The 23,018-nt window shown below is 41.7% G+C and overlaps 1 protein-coding gene across 6 annotated transcripts in view; it reads left to right on the top strand.

The window, feature by feature from the left end:
• FAM149A (family with sequence similarity 149 member A) overlaps window positions 1-23,018 on the top strand; it is a 73,903-nt gene that overhangs the window by 37,932 nt on the left and 12,953 nt on the right. For 2 of the 6 annotated variants that reach the window (XM_019481315.2, XM_059721816.1), the window contains exons 2-7: window positions 14,364-14,474; window positions 16,471-16,603; window positions 16,916-17,058; window positions 20,516-20,641; window positions 21,067-21,243; window positions 22,343-22,533. In XM_019481315.2, the coding sequence (XP_019336860.2) occupies window positions 14,364-14,474; window positions 16,471-16,603; window positions 16,916-17,058; window positions 20,516-20,641; window positions 21,067-21,243; window positions 22,343-22,533 (881 nt within the window). Of the gene's footprint in view, window positions 1-2,089; window positions 2,110-2,166; window positions 2,232-2,381; window positions 2,492-3,729; window positions 3,771-14,363; window positions 14,475-16,470; window positions 16,604-16,915; window positions 17,059-20,515; window positions 20,642-21,066; window positions 21,244-22,342; window positions 22,534-23,018 lie in introns of those variants that run through there. The other 4 variants (XM_019481316.2, XM_014594862.3, XM_019481318.2 and 1 more) reach the window with 4 other exon arrangements.

The following is a 23,018-nucleotide window of genomic DNA, read 5'->3' as shown; positions in this document are numbered from 1 at the left end:
TTCTGGGTGCCGCACTTCAAGAAGGGCTAATGCTCGAGAGGGTCCAAAGAAGGGCCACCCGTATAATTAGAGACTTGCATGGCAAGCCATACGAGGAGAGGCTGAGGGATCTCTGACTCTTCAGCCTAAAGAAAAGAAGGCTGAGAGGGGACCTGATTGCGGCTTACCACTATATCCTATGCGTACATCAAGGGCTGGGTGAACAGCTGTTCACCAGGAAACTAGAGGAAACACGCCGTTGAGGAAAACGAGAAACAATGGCCACAAACTCCTGGAAGATAGTTTTAGGCTGAACATTAGGAAAAACTTCTTTACAACTAGGGTATCGAGAATATGGAACAAGCTCCCCTCAGAGGTGGTGCAATTATCTACCCTAGAGGTCTTCAAGAGAAGACTGGACGGTCACCTGGCTGGGGTTGTCTGAACCCAGATGTCTTTCCTGCTCATGCAGGGGGTTGGACCCGATGATCCTTTGGGGTCCTTTCCAGCCCTATGATTGTATGATTCTATAATGAAGGCTCCACAACTTTCCTAGGCAGTCTATTCCATTGCCACAGTTCTAACAATAAAGAAGTTTTTCTGGATATCCAATCTAAACCTACTTTACTGCAACTTCAAACCATTGGTCTACATCCTGCTCTCTGCAGCAGGAGAGAAAAGGGATTTTCCCTCTTCTATATGGAAGTCTTTCTTTCACCTCCCTCCCACCCCCCCCCTCACCCCCACATGCTCCAAATGTGGATTTTGGGTTTTAACCCAAAATCTGGGGATTTTTTTATCAGAGAAAACCAGGATCTCTGTTTATAAGTAGTGTTTTAAAATGGGATAGTTTGAGAAGGAGCTGGTTCCTGAGAACTGATCTGAGATGGCAATATCCCCACAGTAGGAGTTTGAGAGGTTGCTAGTGAACTATTTGCCCTAGTTTTTCTCTTTCTGTCAAATAAATTAACCCTACATAGGGTCAAGGAAAATAGGGGATGAAGGAGGTGGAAAGAGCATTAAATTGTTTTAATAAGGTATATAAGCCTGGTATAGAAAAACTTTAAAAGGATTTATTTGAGAAATAAATGTGCACTGTGCCACACATGCCAATATCATGGTCATGCATAGGGATTTCATAGGGCATAAACTGGATAATAGACTTTTTTTTTAGAAAAACCTTTATTTAAAATAAGTGTGTGGGAGGGAGAGAGGCAGAATTTCCTACAAAAAATCTATTAAATTGTGGATTTTAAAAACTCTGCACAGCCGGCCAAAACAAGTCTGTAATTATCTTTTGTTCGTTTTTTTTTTTTTATTCCCTCATATATGTGTGGGAAGCATGCACACGTTTTTGCTGTAGAGCAGTGGTTTTCAGCCTGTGATCCTCGGACCCCTGGGGGGCTGCAGACTATGTCTAAGGGGTCTGCAAAAGATGATTGTGATCAGTTCAAAGCATGTGTGTACCCACACTTAGAATTCAGAGGGGTCTGCACCTCCATGCATAATATTTTAGGGGTCTGCAAATGAAAAAAGGCTGAAAACCACTGCTATAGAGCCTTCCAGTAGCCTGTGGGGCACCCTCCTGTTTCCTGAAAAGGGGTATTGCCATATCCCTATTCTTGGTAGCCAAGGTTCTTTGGGTAAATGTGCAAACATCCTTCTTTTCTATGATTCTATGATTCTTCTGGTAGAGAGAGCTTCTGAAGAAGGGTGTTTGTACCCGAAAGCTTGCAAAGGACACTTTTTTCAACCATTTGAGTTGGCCTAATAAAAGATATCAGATTTACCCAAAGAACCTCGTCTGCCGCTGTCCTTAGACCAACATGGCTACAACCAACAACCCTATTCTTGGTAGCGGCCTCCTGCCCCTGGGCCTGGCTTCACATTATGGGGTTGCCTATTTTTCTGCTAGCCTCCAACTCCTCCAAAATTCCTGCCTGGACATATGCATGGAAGGTCTGGGTCTGGGTGGACCTCATGTTCAGGAGGATCCACGGTTGCCACATTTTTCTGCCAGCAGGTGGGCGGCAGTCTAGGCACAAGTAGGGGGAAGTCGCCCCTTTCTTTGTGCAGCCCTCTCGTTTCAGGGAGGTCCAGCGGTCCCCGAGGGGAGGGAGGGGACTCCAGGTGAGAGCAACCGCTTTGTCCTGGAAATCCTGTGAGGAAGGAAAGGGACCCTCCTCCCTCCGGATCACTAGGAGCAGGGCCGGGCGCTGCGTGCGCGGGGCGGCGGCGGGAGGCTGGCGCAGGTGCTCCTCTCGGCGGGGAGCGGGGACCCTCGCAGCGGCGGGGCTGGGGAGGCGGGCGGCAGGAGGGTGGGTCGTGACGGGGAGGAGGGAGGTGCTTTTTCGGGCTGGGAGGCTGCAGCCCCGGAGAAGGGGCTGCGGCGCGCGACGCCGGGGCCCGGCAGGCAGCGCCGGCGGCCGGAGGGGGCTCCCATGCGCGCTGCCCCCGGCCGCCCGCCCGGCCCCGCTGAGCCGCGGCCGCACGAGGAGCTAGTGGTGATCGGGTGAGCGCGGGCGGGGGGGCGCGGAGCCGGCTCGGTATCTGGCGCATCCCGCGGCCCAGGCCAGCTCCACCCCGAGCCTGCCACTGTGGTGCCCCGGGGCCGAGTCCCCTCTGCCACAGCCTCAGCGCAGCGCCGAGCCTGGGCCAGCCCCTCGCGGCCAAGCTCGTAAGGGGAACATGCATGTCAACCGCGGGGGTGAAGGAAACGATTCTCCCGCCCCACGCGGCAGCCTCGTCACAAAAATATTCCCACAAAAATGGAAGAAAATTAAAATATTTGTCACCGTTTTTCCATTAAAAAAATATTTTTTTTGGGGGGGAAAGCATTTTGCTTTTCAGAATTAGCCCCAGGGAAGGTGGGTTCAAAGGGCAGGAGAAGGAGCAAAGGTGCAGAAGAAAGACTGACTGCAGGGCCCCAGTGCCCAGCCTCCTGCCTCATGCAGCAGCAGTGCCCGCCAGCTCCTTGCACTCATTCAGCGGGCAGGGTCTGGTGGGCTTGGCTCGGTGTCCGCCTCTGTGTGCTCGTTTTAAACCTGTGACCCTCGCTTCTGTCCCTGGGTTTTTGTTTTGGTTATTTTTTTACCTAAGCAGTTAGTGACATGCCCTCAGTGGCCCCCATCACCACCAAGGGAGGCGTATAGCTTGACATGGTGGGTTTTGACCCATGTCACGGTACAGCACATCAAAAGGCCTGTGTCTCACAGGGCAGAGGGGGGATGCTGAAAGGGAGAGGGAACTGGGTACGACTAGGGTTTTTTCCCACTGTTTCTCTCTCACTTGCAGCCTCTGGCAGTTAAGGTCTAGGAAGCTCTGATTCCAAGGTTCTGCCCCTAACTCCCATGCTAAACACCTACCCCTGTCTTCCAAGGATTCATCCAAATGGTTTTTGAATGTGGCTAAACTGTCATCTTCTGTAACATCTGGTGACAGCAAGCCCCACACTTGAATGAGACAGTGCATGAAAAAGAGCTTCCTTGTGTTAGTTTTAAACTTACTGCCAACTAGGTTCATTTTGTGACCCCTAATTCTCATCTTGAGAGAGTCAGTAATAAATATCTATTGGCTTTGTCTTTGCCAGTCAGCATTTTATAAATCCTGATCATGTCTCTCCTCAAGTGTCTCTCTTCTAAACTGACTAGGCCTTGCCTGTTTAGTAAATAAGCATTGCATATGGATAGATTATGATATTTTTAGTATCTGGTTATTGCCTTAAGACTATTTCTATCCTTTGTTCTTTAGGGGAAAAAAATCGGAATGGTTTTGTTCGAAATCAATTCAAGGTGAGCACTGAGAAGAGGAGTGCAGTATATTATAGCTCAGTGCCTATCTGTTTGCAAAGACAGGTAGTTTCACAACATCTGATGAAGTAAGCTGCTGCTTACAGAAGCTTATGTGATGCATCTCTGGTTTAATTGGTCTGTAAAGTGCAAATTTATCCTGCTTTTTATCTGTTTGCAGTTTGTAGAGGTAGATGTAGCCAAGGTAGCTATTAAATTTGGGATGTCAAAGTCATCTGGCCCCACAAGCCAGATGTGTGGTGTGAGGCTGGTAGATGAGCCAGGTGAATGGTGCAGGGATCGGGCCCATGGCCCCACCCCCCTGTATGCCAAATCTAGCACACATTTCCCACTCCAGTTGCTCTGGGATTGTGCTGCCTGCAAAGCCTGTGTAGAGCAGGTCTGAGATGTGCCCTGAACATAGCAACTGCTCTAGCTAGTCTGGGACCTACACTCATTGGTGATTGGTAGCAGGGGCAAGTGCCCCCCTGAGATTGGTTGCTGCTGCTGCTGGCGGCTTCTGCAGGAGGTTGCTGCTTACCACCTCCCCTTGGCCTCTCTCCCTGCTGCCCCCAGGTCGCCAGCTTCCGTGGGTGGTTGCTGCTCCCCCCTGATGGCTTCTGTGGGCAGTTGCCGCTTGCCACCCCACCACCGACGCTACTGCCCACAAACTGTGCCCCCCAGTCTTATGAGGTACCAGTCACCCATGCCTGCACTGCATTCAATGCCTGCCTGAAGCTGGCTGGAGCAGGCGCCATGTGCAGCACAGCTTCTGGACTGGCCAAAGTGCACAGCATGTGCTGCACTTGTTCTGGGCCAGGCCTACATAGATGCTGTGGACAATGCAGTCCCAGACTGGCTGAAGCACCCCTGCTTTAAACCAACACTTCTGTTGTGGCAACCAAGTGCAGATGAACAGGTTTTTACCAAGCCTTTCAGGGGGTTTTTAAAGTCTGTGCCAAGGTCTGTGCTGCCACAGCTAGCCTCCCTAAATGCAAAACAGTGTTTAATCCTGCAAACTTTAAAATATACATACTTTAAAATGTATATTTTAATAACTTAAAATGAATTGTTTTTATTATCATCATCTTATATTGAATTTCTTGTATTACTTGTGGTGAAGATAGGCAGACATTTTTCTTTGGGTAAATCTGGTATATTTTATTAGACCAACTCAGATAGCTTGAAAAATTCTTCTTTGCAAGCTTTCAGGTACAAATACCCTTCATCAGGCTGAAAAAGCAGTAAAGATATCACTTAGACACCATTCAAACAACTAACTTAACCATAATCATAACTTGGCAAATATTTACATTTACTGGTAAGATTGTTCTCAAGCTTTAAGTGCTGTATGTGTAGGTGCTTTGCTGAATTGTTCGTTTCAGTCATTCTGATTTTCAAACATTAGAAGTTTTACCTGAATGGAGAGGCAGGATGTCTAAAATATACTCAGAAAATGTTCAGTAGGACTTTTAAAATCAGTTAACTATTGCAGAAATAAATATATTGTTATTTACTAAGTGAATAGTGATATTATATTGCATGACAGTTGCCACAAGCAGGTTGGTATGCTGTCTCCCACATGGATAAGCATTGTCCTTTCAGGAGCCCCATAGCCAGTCCAGGCAATAGTTCATAGCACATACAATAACCCTTGACCAAAGCAACAAACAAACAAGCAAAAATGAAAATTTCCCTTTTCCTCACGTGGCAGGAAAAGAGCCTTTGAGCTCAGCCCTCCCTAGAAGCAAGCTCATCTGAGTTTCAGTCTACCCCTGGGACACAGACTGCTTCTTCCCCAGCTCAGCCTGCTTGCTGGCTCCCTGCTTGGGCTTTTTTAATTTGCAGTTAATTCTTCATAGCTGGGATCTTATCCCAGTGCTACTTGTGCCACTTAAAGGGCCAGACCTCCCTGTTACAGTTGCGAAAGAGTTTGACTCCGTATTTACTTTAAGTCATGAATACTTCTTTTAGCCCTGCATAAAAAGTAAACTCTTTACCTTTTAGAAATGCTGTTATAAAATACCAAAACAACAAAGTTCACATGACATTTAGGGGCTTTTTTAAATATTTCAGCCAACCAAAAAAAAGTAGTAAGGGCAAAGTAAAAAAATCTCTTAGATGCTTGAAGTAGAATTAAAGTGCCCAAGTCCAAGAGAACAATCCAAACAAACCTTGGCTAGCTACCTGAGAATCTGGAGGGAGTCCTAAAATTATGTTGCTGTGCGTGCTCAGAGGTATCCCTGGCTTGGCTGAGTAGAGCGGCTTGGTGCCTCTCTTCTTCCTAAAGCTGCTTGGAATGTAGGAGCGAGGTGTCCCGATGGTTAATTTATGAGAGAGGCCTGATCTGGCAGGCATGCTCAGAATATGCCGGACACCCAGGCAACATAAAGGTCAGTACAGATCAAAGTAATCACAGCTACTTTCAAGCAACAATGCCCATCTTTTACATACGAGTTGGTAGTTAGAGTACTCATGCAGTGGTTGGAGGACTGAGGGATTTAAACCCACATGTGCATAACAGGAGACTGCCCTAACCATCAGGCAAAAGTGAGGCCACTGTTCGCTCAGTGTTGAAGTTGGGTTGCTGTGCAAAACAAATGCATGATTTCATAGAACCAGAGAGAAAGTAAGAGGAGAACAACGCTAGTTCAGTATGAGGACATGAGAGAGAGAAAGAGATTAAAAAGTCATTGAATAATATGTAAGACAGTGTGTTAGGGTGACTAGAATCCAGGCCTGCCCCCTTTTGGAGTGCCCTCTTCACTGTGCCAGGGTGCCTGTTGTTTGCTTTGTCTGGCCCTTTGAATTTTGTATTTCTTTCTGCAAAGAGGCACAGCTTCCATAATGAGATTGGAGAGTGGCATCACCGGTTTATTCTTTACCCTGGAGCATTTCCTGAGAAGTGTTTTAATTGCCATGCTTAATATTAAAGAGACATCATTGTGCTGCCACCCTGTGTTTTAAGAGCCAGCCATCTATGTGCAAAAGGATTAGTTGGTTGCCGATGTCTCGAAAGTGTCTTTGGGGTGTAAATGTTTCACATGGCCCCTGTTTCAGGGAGAAGAATGTAAATCTGGAGGAAAGGCAGGATGTCAAACAGATCTCTCTCTTTTGACTGCTTTACATCCTATTCATAGATGCCTAACACTCCCTATTCATTACTGGCTATGTTATGTTTGTGAATTCCACGCCCAGAGCTGGGCACCTTAGCACACCAAAGTCCCTTTGTGCATCTGGTCCTAATAGTCTAAAAAAGAGATGCACAAAAGGCAGGCTATGCTGAGAATGTGGGGACTTGTGGTGGGGGCAGGTGTGGGAGCTCATAGTGTTGTCTTTTCATGCTATTTTTAAATTTCAAATTCAATTCAAGTGTGACTCATGGAATCAAGAGGGAATTGAATGAACAGAGTGATGGCTGTGTGTGACCTGGGACTAGGAACAGCAGTACAGAGGTGTAACAAGCAGGGTTTACACCCTGAACAGGTGGGGGAGGTGCTGCTGACTGCTGGAGGGTTGGGGGTTCCCGGGGGGGGGGAGCATGACAGGAGTGTTACCTATTTTGGGGACTCAAAAACAGTCCCTGGCTAATGCTGCTGATGCTGCCACTGCCCGTCACTGCACTGCAGCATGATCTACCCAGTCTGACTGTTGGTCTTAGCAGCAGTACAGTGTCTGTACTGGCTGCTGCTCCAAGATCAATGCCTTGAGGCTGCTGTTGCTTTTGGGGTGCAGACTCCATGGGGGTGAGGGCAATTCTGATGCCTTGGTGCTCCTGCCCCTCTTGCCCATGTCTAGGTACGCTCCTGGGGCAGTTCATGCAGAAGTGAAGATTACCAAAAAGAAAATGGGAAGAAAGAAATTAAGTATTGATGGTAATATCCCTGATATATTTGAGAGTCAGTCCCTTGGCAGACATTACATTTAAGCTGCTATTAACCAATTCATTGCATCTTAAAGTATAATTTGGCCACACGTTCAGGCAGTTAATGGCACAATAAAATATAAAACCAGCAACAAAATTATTACACATTTTTGTGGCTGGTTTCTACTGCACCCTAAAACGTATGGCAGGGTAGACTGCATGGGGGTCCCTGATCCCGGAGCTATCCCTGCAGGCTGATAATCAGCAGATTGTTGGGTACGCTTTTGGTGCAGGGGGAATCCAGGATCACAATTCCAGGCTCCTCCTGCACTGGCAAGTAGGACATAATTGGGTTCTGATCCTAGAATCACATATTCTGCCATGCACATGTATTCCACACAATTACTGGAATCGGGGATTGAATCTCATTGTCCGTTAGGATGAACATGTGTTAGTAGTCTCAGGTAGAATTGTTATAGACCAGACTAGACTATAATTCAAGGCAAGGCAAAGTTGGGAAGTTGCTCTAAAGGTAAGGATCAGTTGTTGAGATGGCTTTGATGGGAAGTTTTTGGAAAAATTCAGAATTGGGATATGTGACATGGCCAAATTAATACTGGGAAAGATAGATTCACTGAACAAAGTCAATGTTAGGTGAGAAGGGGAGCTTGGATCAGGATAACAGTTTGGAACCTGTACACCAGTGGTTCCCAAACTGTGGGTCATGACCTGAAATGGTGTTGCAACATCAGCGGATGGGATCCCTAGGGTTGGAGGGCTGTGGGCTGAGAGTGAAAGGCCATGCTGAGGAAATAGGGCTATAAATGGTGTCATGCTCTGGAAAAGTTTGAGAAGCACTGATGTACGCATTACTTTGCTGCCTGGGTCAACAGGATTGGCATTTGTATTGTGGGTAAACCTGGGAAACAGCTGTGTGTGTGGCTTATTATTTCTCATCCATGTAATATAAAATTATACCTAATACCTATTTATCATGATTACACTACAGTTCACAGACCTGTCTTGAGAATTTTGAGAGATGATTTTTTATTGGAAAATTATTTTTTGTTTCCCTCAATAAAATTTAAGAAAATGAAAATATTTAATATTTGTCACTCTTTTTCCATTAAAAAATTGTTTCTTGAAAAAAAAACATTTTGCTTTTCAAAAATTAAAAAGAAGAAAATGGAAACTTTCCTGTATATACCTTTTTGGCTTAATGCATAATTTTTATTAACAAGACCACATAACTATATCAAAACATATATAAAGGACAGTACAATAAAAACACATTTTGGGATACAAGCAGTGATCATCTGCATAAATGTATTACTGACTTTCCTGACAGTCACTGTCCATTAGTTTTTGATCAAAAGCAGGGCAAGTCTCTATCTTCTGTTGTCCTTTCATGTTTGACTAGTCATATCTTCACATTGCAGTATACCTGTGATGCTTTCCTTTCTGTGGTGATTGTAGCATGGCAACCAAGTGGCATAAAAATCTTAATATCTGTCTTTTAGTGAAGTAGATAGCATTTTAATAGTGAATATGTACCATATTCTTTCTCTCTTCATTCTCCTATGTTTGGCAGGGTTGCCTGTTTCCATGCTCTGGCTATTGCATTGACAGCTGCTGAGATGAGTTGGATGCATAGAGATCTGTGATAATCCATAGTTGGAAGCTTGGGCAATAGCCTAAGGAGTAAAATATTGGGTGAGAGGGGATTCATTTTTGGATCCCCTCCTATATAGATCACCAGAAACCCTGTCTAGAGGTTGTATAGAGGGGCAGTTCCACCAGGTATATATGAAGATACCTTTTTGTTTAGGTAATCCTTCCAGCATATATTAGAGTATAGCCTGAATATTTTGTTAAATCTAGATGAAGTGAGAGAGAGTATGTGCCGTGACTTGATGATGGTCTCTCTTGTTGCCAAAGAAAAGGAAGTGGAATTGGGAATTGCATGAAATCCCGAAAGATCTATTGTCCTATATCCCCCCTCAAAATCAGAAGCTTATGAACAATAATTTAGTAGTCAGTCTAGTTAGATAATTAAAGCAAAGGAAAGTTAAGTATATGTCACAATTATTTTGCAATAAGAATGTATGTCTTTTATTGCTATAAATGAAATATTGGATAACAGACATAACAAATATCAATACATGCCACTAAGAAGTTTTTAGACACAATCTAACAGGCAACACTTGTCATTCATTTTCCAACAGTGTTCAAAGGACACTTTTTGTTTGAAAAAAATCATTAAAAAAATCAGCCCTCAGGTGTCCCCATATAGGAACAGGGAGATATGTGCATGTTTCTAGAGGACAATTTTGTTCCTACAAGGGGAGCATTTAACATGCTCAGAGAAGGTAAAAAAAAAACCACTCCTAGTCTTTTCAGGTAATTCAAAGTTGGTTACAGGCTGCATTTTGGTCATACACCGGATAAATTAGACTTCTTCCCTAAGAGTTATCTGGAAGTGTTTGCATTCTCAATGTGTTGGTGAATGGCTGATTTAGATTGCAGCAGTCTGTGTATATTAACTAACAACTACTTCATTTCAAAACTGATATTTTTTCCCCTTTGTACTAAGGTAACTGTTAAAAAAATAGCAATAAAGTAACAGAGGCTTTTCTGCATTTTATGCTGTGTACTGTTGCTTGTCTCTGTATCTTACAGTATGTAGTTCAAAGGTTAGAGATACTTCAAGTTATTGGGGGAACCAGTAGAGCTACATTTCATAAGCAGCCACCAGAATGAGTCAGGGCACGCATCTACATGTATGATTAATTAAAGCAATAAGGTCCAGCCCATATTGCATCAGAGTTTATTGCTCCTGGGTGAGCCATTTGAATGTGTGCCCGGGACCATAGTACGCTGAGCCAGATCAGAGCAACCCCATCTGGCAGGGGGTCATCCTGTCAACCGGGGCTGCTCCACCCTGGCTCAGCATACTGTGTAGACGTGGAGACTTTAGTAAGGAACTAATTAGGCAGCTCTGCAGTAAACATTTCATGTAGATGTGCCCTTATAAGACTAATTTTAGTACCTGTTACATTTGAGGAGGCATATTAATGGAATTATATGGTCTGCTTCCTAATGGAAATAATGGAAATTCAGAGGAGTCTTCAAAACTGAAGTAAGTGTGCTTAGCAGTTTGTGACTGTGTTAAGAGTAGACACTCAGATTTTGATGTGTTTTATTAGTACCTCCAATTCCAAATACAAGTAGGTCAAAAGTCTAAACAAGTAGGTTTGTAACATACTTTTCTATTACATAACTGCTGTGAAACTGGCTGTAGGCTAATGATTAAACAACATTTATTTAACTAAGTAGTGCATGAATAATTACTATTTTGTGCATTTGAAGCACCTCTGGTGATGCTGAGGCGTGTGTTTCATGCAGTTTCTGAACTGCAAAACAGAGTAACAAAAATGCTTGAAGAATAAAATGAAGATTTCTATAGCGAATAATATTCTAAATAAAGCCTAATTACACTTGCAATTTTTTTCCTCGTGAAAGCTCATGGAATTTGACTAAGTACATTTTTAAAGTAGTTCCTTTGCTTTTGTGCAAACATTTGTGCTTAGCATTAATGCTTTTAAGGACTAAGGAAAGATGAAAATTAAAAATATTGCTTTGAATTTACAGAGGAATTATTCATTAATTGCATCTGTGAAGTAGTGAGAGATGATTTTATTCTTCATTTTGATCATCATAGGCCCAGAATCTGCAAATACATTATTTTGAGTCACAAGGAAAATGCATGGTTTGAAGATGGAAAGTAATACTCTGTTTTGTGAATACATTGATTCAAAGGCAAAGTTAATTTATTTACATCTGCTTTTCATTATTACATTGGTGCTTGCCATGCAGGCTTTAAATGGTTGAATAGCTCCATTTGCTACAGTGGTACTTAATGTGTGGGAAGGCACTGTAGGTCTGAATCCTTCTCACTGATTATAGTTCTGAGTCCTAAGTAGTAGCCTTCTTAAGTCTCAGTTTGAGACGAAATTCATTCTAGTTTATAGTCAGGGCAGATCCAAGGGAGGTGCACTGGTTCACTTGCACCCACCTTTGATTCCTGGTCCATCCAAATTTTAAAGCCAACTGTCAACAGTGGCAGCAACACTTCTGTTCAGGCAGCAGAAAGGGAGTTAATTGACTTAATAGCTCATTATCATTTGCTTGATTCCTTCTAAACTCTTCATTCCACATGTGTTAACAATCCTCTTCCCTTTTAAATGGTTCCACTACTCCAGCTATCCTTACTTCTGTAATTCTTCTGTCTGCTAGCTGCTCCTAATAATGTAGCTCCCATTTTATAGGCCTGCAGGCTGCTTTTTAACTCTAACTAAAAGCATTAACTCAGGTATAGAAATATTAACTCAAGTGAACATTAGCTCAAATGTGGAAATCACTTTTAGTGAAGCACTGAAGGAACTGTCCAGATGCTCAAGGAGCCTTGACTTTGTTTTTTGATTCTGACAAAGAGACATACAATAAAATCTCATTAATTGGAAACTCAGGGGACCAAAAAAACCATTAATTTTGAAATAAGCAGTTTCAAAATAAGTGTACTGATACTAATTTGAATATATGCAAAGCAGTATAGGTATCCACAGGCTTACTTCATCCACAATTAATGATTTTTACTTTTTTCCAAAATTTTCCAAGGTTCAGTACAGGAATTTCGTAAATATACTTTTGAGCATCACTTTTGTACCTGTTTATATATAATACAAAATGGGCGCATCTATATGACAACACGTTAGTGCAGCAGGCAGAGCCCATGCTATTGTGCAAATGAGGAGCAGACTTAGTCTAATGCACATTAACATCACAAAAAAGTGTTCATCTGTGCTAGTGCACAGTAGAACCAATTATGATGCATTAAGTTTAGTACCTGTCATTACAGGTGCTAAATTTAAAGCACCATAATTACGGCACATTAATAAACATGTGAACACACCCACTATGTATGATATTAGTTAAAAACCAAAAGGCTTAGGATGTCATTCATTGGGCTGGGCCCCAGCAGAGTCAACAGTATTTCAAGCCATGGTGACCCCATAGCCCAGCATTATTTAGTGTGCATGTATACTCCAGATACCCCCTCCCAACAAAAGACCCACCTGCCAATTAGCCCCCGACTTCTGACTGGAACCCAGTGTTCCTCTATCAAGTCCTGAGACTGTCCAAAAATGTATGTGCAGACAAGGTGCAGGGCAACCTGGTCTGGCTCCAGCTCCACTCTGTGGAGGGTGGGGCAACAACAGTCACATATGATGGGCCAAGAGAGGGGGACAACAGAGCCTCTTATCTATGTAGATTTTTGGTGATGTTTGTGTCACTGGTAGGTGTTATAGAGCCTTGGCCCCCTTTTGGTCAGTGCCTTGCCTGCCAGAGATGTCAGGGTGAGATCGGGCTTCAGTGCCACCTAGATGGTTCGGGTACTGCTCCTACTCACCTGCCACATCTTTGATGTTCATTGTTGGGAAGGCAGTTCCCTGTAGGTGGCCTGAGGGGTCTCGACCATGGGCTTTCTTTGTGGGGCTCCAACCTCCCCTTTACCCCACCCTTATTATGTCCATGGCAGGTCAGAGGCTGCTCACTGCAGGTCTGCCCCTGGATGATCTTGCCTCATCCACGCTGCCTGCCTCAAATGGGTCAGGTCTTCCTGGCCATCAGTCTGTATGTGTCCATCCCTCGTCTTTGGGCTGGCTCCCAGGCACCTAACCTGATCTATCTGGGACTAACTGTAACTGAGCAAACTTAACAGAAAAGTGTCCGGCATCTGACGATGGGCTCCTGGGATTCTGTTTCCCTGGACCCTTGGTTACTTGGGGGACTTGTCCGTCCCTTTTATCCTAGCAGGTGTGGGTACAGGCAGCTGCCCTGTGCCCAGGCCTCTGTCAACTCTCCTAGCATGACCTCCCTGGGGCCCAGCTGACCTGTAGTCAGGCTATCCTGGTCCTGTCAGCCAGCGTCACTTGCTTCCTCCTCCCGGGGGTCTGTGATCCCCCACATTGTGCTTGCTGCGGGGCGAGCACTGCGGATCCTTACCCGCAACTGTGATGCTACAGCTACATCACCATAGCAATGCATTCCCTCACTATGGCACATGGCTATGGCAATGTAATGGCTAAAAATAATCATGCGCTGCCGGCACAGCGTAGTAATGACTATTAATGCGCCGTCATATAGTACTTCCTAAAGGAAGTATTAAATTATGGTACAGTAACAATGGCACCGTAGGTTCACATGTAGACATGCCCACTATGATATAGCAAATGAATGCACATTCCAATAATGTTTTTTGTTTTGTTTTATTTTGTTTTTGCATCAGTCTTAAATTGAATAATATAGCTCTAGGCCCCTACTTCTTAGTGAAGCCTCTAGTTTCATTTTAATTGAAGAAAATTGTGCTTTGTGTTATATGTGATGATGTACCACACCATACGTGCTCAATTTTTTTCAAAATTCTACATCTGCCCATGTTCATAGTAGCCATACTCCTGATCTTTAGAGTGCTGTACAGGAATCCAATGTGATATGGAATTTGCAACATCACTTTTAGTGCAAGAATTATTTTTTCTGAACCTTCCTTTTAAATGTGGACATGCTGTATTGTCATCTGGTTTGCTCTCCTGTTTTTCAGTGTGAGATGAGTTTATATATATATATTTATTGTGGATTCAATGAAGTTTGTTTTCTTATGTTGTTTTCAGAAAGGGTCTGTCCAAAGGATCTACAGATAACTGCTTCCCAGGGAAGAATGGAGATTCTCTTCCAATACTTTTTACAAGAAATGTGCAGGAAGCTATTGACAATTTTAACTGGTATGCATTAACCTCTGAAGTAATATTAATTATTACTTATGCAATAAATATGTCTATATGAGATAATCTAATATAGCCAAGTATCACACTATAGCAAACCCACATAATTAACAGATTGGTTCAGTGCTTTGCATTAAAAATATTAAATATTTGTTACTTCTGCTCAGATTTAGTGTAGTTTTTTAGCTAACGTAATTAAGGCCAATGGAAGTCATTTCTTACAGAGAAAACATTTCAAGTCAGTTTCTTACAGAGGAAACATGCCCCATCCATGAGAAAGATCTGTGTGAAAGTTTCTCTTATTAGGGTTCAACTCTGTGATTGGGAGTTATCAAGCAGCAGCTACTTCTATGCTTTCCGGTACTTGGTGGCGGGGGGAGGCAGGGACATGACTCCCATCTGGGGGAAGGTGTGGGGTAGTTTCCCTGCAGTTCAGCTGCTGCTGCTCTTCCAGACTTCCCCAGACTGAAATTTTGTAGTGGTAGAAATAAATGTCTCTTCATGGCCTGAGTTTTCAGTTTTTCAAGTGAAACTTAGGCTATGCAGGCAAATCAGCAGATGAATTAGTTGAGATATCAGTTAAATACATGTATATGTTAGTCTGCTTTACTAAGTTCTTAGCTCTTCTAGTTGATAATTTCTGTCTACAGTCTGCATTTTCTGTAACATTTTGTAATTGCCTACTTTTCAGAACTTTTTTCTGAAAAAAATTCAGCCCTTGCTTTCTTAGTAATAAACAAAAAGGGACATTTTTTTTCTTTCTGAAAATGATTAATTATTATTGTGGTTAAAAGGAGTTGATTAAGGAACAGAATTGCCCAGACTCCGTATAGTATAGAATCAAAGTAATCCTAGTTTATCTAAATTCTTGTTAATCTTGAATGTTTCTCAGGGTTTGAATTGTACTTTATTGCACTGTTGGACTGCACATTTCCAAGCAAAGTGAATGTGTGCCAGCCAGATTGGAGAAATGATGTTCCTACTTCTGAGTTCAGTAAAGAGAATGCTTGTATTGCAGATCAGCAAAGTTTATAAAGAGGTCTCACTCTAATGAGTGCTTCCTACAAATTGGCTATTTTGCTGCTGCCCTTATCTTCATTGTATTCTAGATTTGAGGGAGGCAGAGGTCAGCTTCATAAAAGCGTTCTGACCAATCAACTCCCAGAACTAAAGGTTTGGGACATGTCCATTCTTTAGGTGTAAAATGTTTATTTATTTATAGGTACATATTATGACAATAATAATTGAAACTTTCCTTGTTATTTCCTTATCTCAGTTTTACATTATTTCTTACAGTGATTTTAAATAGATATAAGGTTTACTTTTCTATAAGTTTTTGGGCACTTTGGCTACACTGATTAACTGTGCTCAGAGGGCAGAAATTAAATGAGTTAAAGGAGCTGAAAAAAGAATGTGTTTGAATTAAATGTTTGTATGCAGATTTGGTGTGCCCAGGCCATGGTTAAAGGAATGACCACTAACTGTAACCCCAAAGCATTCTAATATTATAAAAGCCCAAGTCTGTCTGTCTGTCATGCTTTATTTGCACTATGATTGGCTGATAGAAACAGCCAATCAGAGTGCTCCAGGCATCGGGGAGTGCCACCATGATTCCATAGCCACACTGAGGACCGGACAGGGGCAAGAGGCAGAACAGCAACAGCATGGGGCGTTAGGTGGCGGCACTCCATCCCAGACTGTGTTCCCCCTCCCCCTGTCATTCTTGATAGGCAATTGGCTAGTAATACAATAAAAGTCTAATTTGGCCAATGGAAAACGTGACAGCAAGGTAATTGTTCCACTCTACCTAAAAGCTCATGACCTTAGTACTTCTCATCAGCCCAGTTTTGATTGGTAGATTTTGTAGCATATCCTGAAAGTCATGTGTCACACAGAAGAATATGTTCATGATACTGATATGTGTGTACATATAATATTCTCCTTGGTATGTGTGGGTGTAAGTGCGTTTTATTATTCTTATTTTTTTTTTTGACAGTGAAACAGTTTCATCGCTCTCATCTAGTGGTCAAACAACACCAACAGATTTGAATAATTCTTGGTCTGGAATACAAAGTTATACAACTGGTTTGACTACTGAAAGAAGCTCCATTTACTCATGGAGGGATGATGTAGGTCGCACTTTTTATCAGGGGTAAATCTTAGCAAATTTTCTGAAGAAAGATTTAACTCTTATCTCTGCCCAAAATTGTTTTTAAATATGTTCACATATGTTCATATATTGTGGTAAAAGAGCTAATCTTTTCCAGTGCAGTGTAGTGGCTATAGCAATAAAGAATTCCACATTAGTACCTAGGTCATTGCTTAATTCAGTTCTCCCTCCAGTGATGAATGTACAAACATTTTACTTTTTAAAATTGAATAAGTTTGTTTAAATGCATCTAGATGTATTTGCTAAAAACAGTTAATTGTACCAACTGTAGGAATTTGATAAAGCTAATACACAAAGAGTGCAACAACTATTCTGGGATGTGGATGAAATGTTATTTGAAGGAAAAGTGACTTCTCAAACCCAGAGCCTGCAGGAAGAATGTAGAGACTGGATCAATAGATCGCTTCATCTAAGGTAAGGACATTTCTTACTTTTGTGAGTTTTAACCAATCATAATTTTATTTATCTAATTAATTTATTTGCTTTGGTTTTCTAATATGTTGGTATTTCTTAAAGTGCATGCACCTATTCATTATGCACAACTTAGCAGTCGCTACAGGAAATATAATCAGTTTATGAAAATAATCTTTTGTGTGAATTTATACAGGGAAAAAGAAAATATATTTCAATCTTGGTTGAAGAGGTTTCATAACGCTTTACTAAGGATCTTGCTAGGGACTCAGAGTTGTGAGTTCAAACTCTGCTCTGGACTTTTGCAAGAGTTGGCCATGGGTTGACCCGGCTGAGCATGTGGTTATTGAATCCAGGGAGTCAAAGGTGTCTGGATGTGATTCTGGTCCCATCAGCCCCTTGTGTGCCATTGGCTACCAAAATTGGCATGCCTTAACTATGCCTAGGTCTACCTAGCCTTGTCTGGACTTCCAATCTGAGAGGTAGCATGCATGGAGCAGCACAGTGTTTGAAAGACACTGCTGCTTAGCATGGTATGGTTGCTATCCCTAGAAGACAAGCACTCTTTGTGGAGAAAAATATCCTTGGCTGTTGCATCAATTTGAAGTGACTTTTCAATAGTTTATAAAATTATTTTCTTCATATTCTATAAAAAGTCACAGGACATGTGAAAATGAAGGCTGAGTTTTTATTTGCATTGAAGTGTAGTTTATTTCTTAGTTAAATATGTTTTCATTGTTTCACTATTAACTAATTTATGATTTCTTGTTTAATCTGATAAAGATATTGATGGGCAAATGAAACCTATTAATTAGTTCCATGTGATAGAACCTGCTTACTGGTACATGATCTAAGACAAATTGTACCGTTTAAAGATTATAAACAAGATGAAAGAGATCAGCCATTTTGTGAAGTTTGAGCAAGTATGAACATATATGAAAATAAAAATAGCTACACTATTCCTTCCTGTTATAGATTTTCTTTATATTCCCCACACATCTCTAGGACTCTGAAACTTTTAATACATGAGTTTTAATATAATGAGTTTAAATACATCATGGCTAAAGATCTGTGGGCTGCAGGGGTTTCTCAGGGCAGGGGGTAGATACTGGGGCTAGGGACAAAAGTTACACATAAACTGGTTTAAATGATCAGAAACTGGTTTAAACCTGTAGCAGAATAGAAGTTCAAAATGGCTGAAACTGGCTTAAGATAAACTTCAGTGAATGTAGTATCAGACTTAATTGTTTTAGATCAAGCTGGTTTATGAAACTTCTGTCCCAGACCCCTTCCTGATTCAAGTTAAATCAGAGTCCCTCAGCATCCCAGGATGCTCTGCACCTCTAGGCTGAGCTGTGCTGTCTGCTCCAGAGAGCAGGGCTGTCCTCACCCCTCTGCTCTCTCACTGGAGCAGTGAAGGCTGGCTCACTGGCCTCACTGGCTGGCTCACTCGCCCACCCAGGCAAACCCCTGCTGGGGTTTGGAGCCAGGGAGCAAGGGTTAAACTTCCCTTTCCCTGAGTATGAAGCTGCTCTGCCCTGCCCTGCTTACTCAGTACTGACTGTGAGTGTGGAGTACAAATCCCAGAAGTACCTGGAAGCAGAAAGAGGAAGTGATGAGCAACCCAGTAGAGTCTTGCTGCTATTAGTCTGGACCGCAAATCACAGAGACCTCAGGGGCAGCAGGAAGAGAAAGTGAACATACAGCCCAAGCTAGTAGTGTGCCAGAGAGCTGTGCTCAAGCACCTCCTGGCTTTTGGCTTGAGCCACTGCAGGCATGCAGCTGCATTTCCTGAATCAAAAGTGAATGTCTCTTCATTTGCTTATTGGTTCAATCTTCGCAGCTTAGACTAACCTGCAAAGACTGAATCAATTCAGCCTCGGGCTTTTTGACTGTCTGTACTTAGCCTGGAAGTAGTTGCCCTGCATGACTTGTGCTCTTAGGAACTGATAGCTATCTGCTTGGAAATTTGTAAAAATTAATGACTAAGCCAACATGAACTTTGTATCTGCACTGTTCATCCTGGTAAATAAGGAAAAGCACACAGCTTCTGAAGACTTCTGAAGGAGCCATGCTGTAAGAGGCTGAGAAAGGATGCCTGAAAGAAAAGAGCATATTGGTGTGCGCTGAGCATCACACTCAGGAAGGAAGATCTGTTCTATCATTTTGGGGTGTAGCATATGCAGAGTTTGAGTCCCAGGCTTTACTGAAGTGCATGAAGTGCCCCCCTCCATCTCCATTCTACCCATCTCTTCTCCCTGGAGCCTTTTCCTTGTGCTATGAATAGAATATTCCTGCAAACTCACATTACAGAATTATCAGACTCCTCCCCCCGATCCTATACAGAATTTTTTTTCCAAAAGAGGAAAATGTGGCTGAGGATACAAGGATATAAAAGAAAAAATACTGCACTGTGTGGAAGGAAGAAGTTAAAATTCATAGAAATTTGACTGGGGAAAGGGAGAGACTTATACCAGAAAAAGTATATAACATATTAAATCGTGTTTAAAAGATTACTGAAATGAAAAGGTATGAGTGACATTCTGTGAAGAGGGAGAATAAACTGTTGTATTGAGTCAGTGAAAGGTATAAATAATATGCTAGTGATTTGTAGCATGCATTAGAATGCCAGGGATCTAAAACCTAAGACTGGAATTTAATTATGTAGAGAGACGGAATTCATTTGGTTCACTATTCCAGTGAAACTTGGCTATAGAATATACAGAGTTCCTGGTGATTTGAGTGAGGTGAAGGGGTGGAAAGCTGCAGGTCTTTTGACTGAATGTGTAGATGCCCTATAGTGTGACCTGCAAATTCCCTGAAGTGCCTTTGCAAATATTTAACAAAAAGTAACAGGAAGTGACCATTCTTCAGATAAATAAAGATCGAAAGTTCTTTGTTTTAACAGTGATTTTGTTACATTGAAAGAAAAAAAAAATCCCTTTGCAGTCTATGCTTTAACTTGACATATTTTTCCTAATCCTAGTTTCAGTAACATGTATATTAGCCACCCTTGTGTAAATTTTTGAACCAGAAATTTTCTTGATACTGAGATCATGTTTCATTACAGAAATTGCCCAAGTAACTTTAAAGTGGTTGTGAGAGTGATTGTGTTCTCTATTTTAAATTATCTCTGTATATGTAATTTGATTATTGATATGAAAGAGTTACATATTCTTTATATAAATTAATTTTTATAGCACAGTTTTGCGTCTTACTCTTTTCTTTCCTGGTAATGTTTGAATATTTTTAAAGATTGTGAACTAGAACCTCAGGTGATATAAACAACTCTAACAATTTAAGTAAAATTACACCAATTTACATTAGGAGAATATCTGTCCCTTTATTTCTAGAAAATAGTATGGGAGCTAGTAGATTATTCAGTCTGATGTTTGATTGTGCTGTAGGTGTCCATATTTTTTTTTCTTTTCAATCTGATTTATGTGTTACTTTTTTGCAGGATTTTAGGAAAGCAGCTCCTGTTGCCTAAGGATGAAGGCTTTCAGCATTTTCAGAGCCGAACTGCTATCTCTGCCTACACCAGATCTTTACCTGGCCTCTGTGAAATCACTAAAAATATGAAAGAGTATGTTACATTCCATACAGAATATATCTTTATGCATTTTGAGTAACATGACATGTATAGATAGTCTTAATATTAAGAATAAAAAGGAACTAGAGGCAGCAAACACTCATCAGTTAGAAACATCTAAACAATGCTTCTTAGGTAGCCAACTAAGCGAGGAGCTTTGCCATATATGAAACAATATTCTTGTGTAACGTGTGCCCCAGGCTTTTAAAAGTCATGTAAGATATTATTTCATTTATATTGCCTTGGTTTGCTGAAAATAAAATTAGTTAGTCCAAATGAATTCACTTTAATCTTTCTTACCTTTTCGCAAATGTATAGGCCCATTTAATAGCCTTAACATATTTGATCATAATCCAGCACCTCTGGGTTTATCATGCGCTTGTTTCCATGTACATATAATTCTGATTCTTTTGTTTCAGGCTGTGCATTTCAGGCTCTAAGCTGGTTCCAACAACCTCCCCAGCCCACAAATCATTAGACTGTGGGTCCCCGAGGATTACTGTTTCTGACTCATCTGTGTATTCCTTCCTGGAAGAAGAAATATATGATGTCGATGGAAAAATAGAAGAGTATCTTGCATTTGACAACAAAGAGCTGTAAATAGCAGCTGTGTATTTTTAAGTGTATACTGAAAAATTATTGTTAAATTGCTTAAGACTTGTCAACATGAATAAACTAGGGGTTTCTATGCCCATCTCTCCTAAAGGGTTTGATCTAGTAGGTGCCTGTAAGATCAACCTCTATGTAAGGTGCTCAGGCAGTTACAGCTTTCTTGCAGATTACGAGTGGTGTTACAGTGATGCCATTTTTTTCTTGCTTTTGTCTGGTAGTTTAGGGGCTAGCCTACTCACCCAGGGTGTGAGAGAATTAGGTTTCAGATACTGGATAAACACCATAAGGGTCTCTTTGTACTGCGACACCCAAAGGTTAGCCAAGGCTGAGTCTTTATGAATGAAGACGAGAGAGTCTTTCTAATCCCAAATTTTTTTCACTTTCTTAAAATACAATACAAGCCTTTTTTACATGTAAAGTGTATTATATGTAACTAGGGTCCTGTTCCTGAAACTGGAGAAAGTAAGAAACTGAGTCTATGAGAGTGGAAGCGGAGAGATGCACATGAGTTTACAGAGTCCCATGATCCTATGAGGCTGCGAATTGTTCCAAAATCTGCTCCATCTGGTTAGGTGAAGGCCCAGAGGTCATGGCAAATATGTCTGGATAAGTAGGGTATGGTACAAAAGATCTGCTCTGTGTGGTATTCTCCCATCAAAGCTAGAGGGATATAGTATACTGTAAGTTGTGGCTAATTAAGGAAATGCAAGATTCTAGCTCCAAAAGATCATTTTCATCAACTTTGCTTTATTTCTATCATAATCCATATCTCTATATGTGGTATCTGTCAAGAGTTGCAAAATCTATTTGCTATAATGCTGCAGTTTGATTTTGCATGCCACTGATACCAGAAGGGAAGTGTTGTTCAGCCAAACAAAGGAAACAAGGCAAAACCAAACCAATTCAGCTCTGTTTTCTTCTGCAGTACTCTGCACATTTCTGTTATAAAATCTGACATATTTTCTAATATAAATATATTTGACCCCTTCCTCCTTCTATGAGGAAGTGTGCTTTGATATACTGTGAATGTTAGCAGAAATTGGTAGAATTCAGTAATAAAGGTGAATTTGCTTCAATTGTTAGTGATGATGAGAATTTGGAACAAAAGAAAGCCCAGCTTGCTCAAAAGAAGAATAAACAAGGCATTCCTCCTGTTTCTCCCAATGCCTGTATCCAAGATTCTGTGGCTGCTGAAGTGTTTGATCATGTCTGGAACAATATAATTGAAATACTGGAGGAGCTGATTAGAAAAAATTGGGAATCTGTTATCACAGGTATTTGAAATTTTTGGAGATGGCATTTATAGTATTTTACCTAGAACACTAATTTCTTGTTTAATTACATTTGGCTTACAAAATCATTTATGATTATATAGAGCTAGAGCAGCCGTGTTTCCTGAGTCTCAAAAGGGAACTCTCCCCCACTTGAGCCCCTCAGCTCTTTAGCATGCTTAGCTTTTTCCAAGCTGTAGTCTCAGCTGAGTGCACTGGAAAGTGGGGAGAGGGATAAGCAGGGGTGCAGAGCACTGTGGATGTTGAAGATCAGCAAACTCCCCATTGTGCACTGTATCTGGAGAGTGCCACCACCAGTGCATTCCTACTGGAAGTGGGACAAAAGCATTCAATTTAACCAAACTGAAGTGAAGATTCTTAAAAGGTCCCACCAAAACTAGGATTTATGATCAGCCTGGATGGAACTGTATGTACTTGCATGTGGAACTTCATAAAAACTCACTGGGCCTGAGCTAAAGCTTCCCTGT

The sequence above is a fragment of the Alligator mississippiensis genome, chromosome 2 (assembly GCF_030867095.1).
Source record: "Alligator mississippiensis isolate rAllMis1 chromosome 2, rAllMis1, whole genome shotgun sequence".
Lineage (NCBI taxonomy): Eukaryota > Metazoa > Chordata > Crocodylia > Alligatoridae > Alligator > Alligator mississippiensis.
Note: the sequence above shows the minus strand (reverse complement) of the source record. Positions and strands in the feature narration are given on the sequence as shown.